We start from the raw sequence: 366 nt of genomic DNA, 5'->3' as shown, positions 1-366 counted from the left end.
CAGGTGGAGAAGGCAGGGACGCCCAGCCTGAAGTCCAGCACCCCCACCTCCCAGGGCGACGCCGCAGCCCCGGGCTCCAGCAGCGCCCAGCAGTTCCGTGCCGCTGCCGCCAAGGCCCCTGTGGACCCGCTGGGGGGACTTGGCCCCGCTGGGGCCCCGGGTGGGGGGCTCTGGTCCTGCCAGCCCCTGCGAGGACGGACCCTGGGGCCTGTCCCTTCATGCCTCTCTCCCCTGGCAGCCCTGGGCTTGAGGAACCCGCTGGGAATGCAAAGCCCCTACTCGGCCGCCTTCGGCATGGCCCACCCTGTGGTTAACGGGGACATGGCCGGGACCGGCGCCTACGCCAGCCTCCACCTCATGTCCCCG

The 366-nt window shown here is 72.7% G+C and overlaps 1 protein-coding gene across 1 annotated transcript in view; it reads left to right on the top strand.

Annotated features, from left to right (window-relative positions):
* LOC104124434 (transducin-like enhancer protein 1) overlaps nucleotides 1-366 on the top strand; it is a 12705-nt gene that overhangs the window by 8800 nt on the left and 3539 nt on the right. Inside the window, exons 10-11 of the mRNA XM_035892352.1 lie at nucleotides 4-133; nucleotides 239-363. Coding sequence (XP_035748245.1) covers nucleotides 4-133; nucleotides 239-363 — 255 coding nt within the window. The remainder of the gene's footprint in view (nucleotides 1-3; nucleotides 134-238; nucleotides 364-366) is intronic.

Source organism: Egretta garzetta, unplaced genomic scaffold, assembly GCF_000687185.1.
Source record: "Egretta garzetta isolate BGI_Z169 unplaced genomic scaffold, ASM68718v1 scaffold4, whole genome shotgun sequence".
NCBI classification, from domain to species: Eukaryota; Metazoa; Chordata; class Aves; order Pelecaniformes; family Ardeidae; genus Egretta; species Egretta garzetta.
The sequence above is the reverse complement of the archived record's forward strand: the minus strand, read 5'-3'. Positions and strand labels throughout refer to the sequence as shown.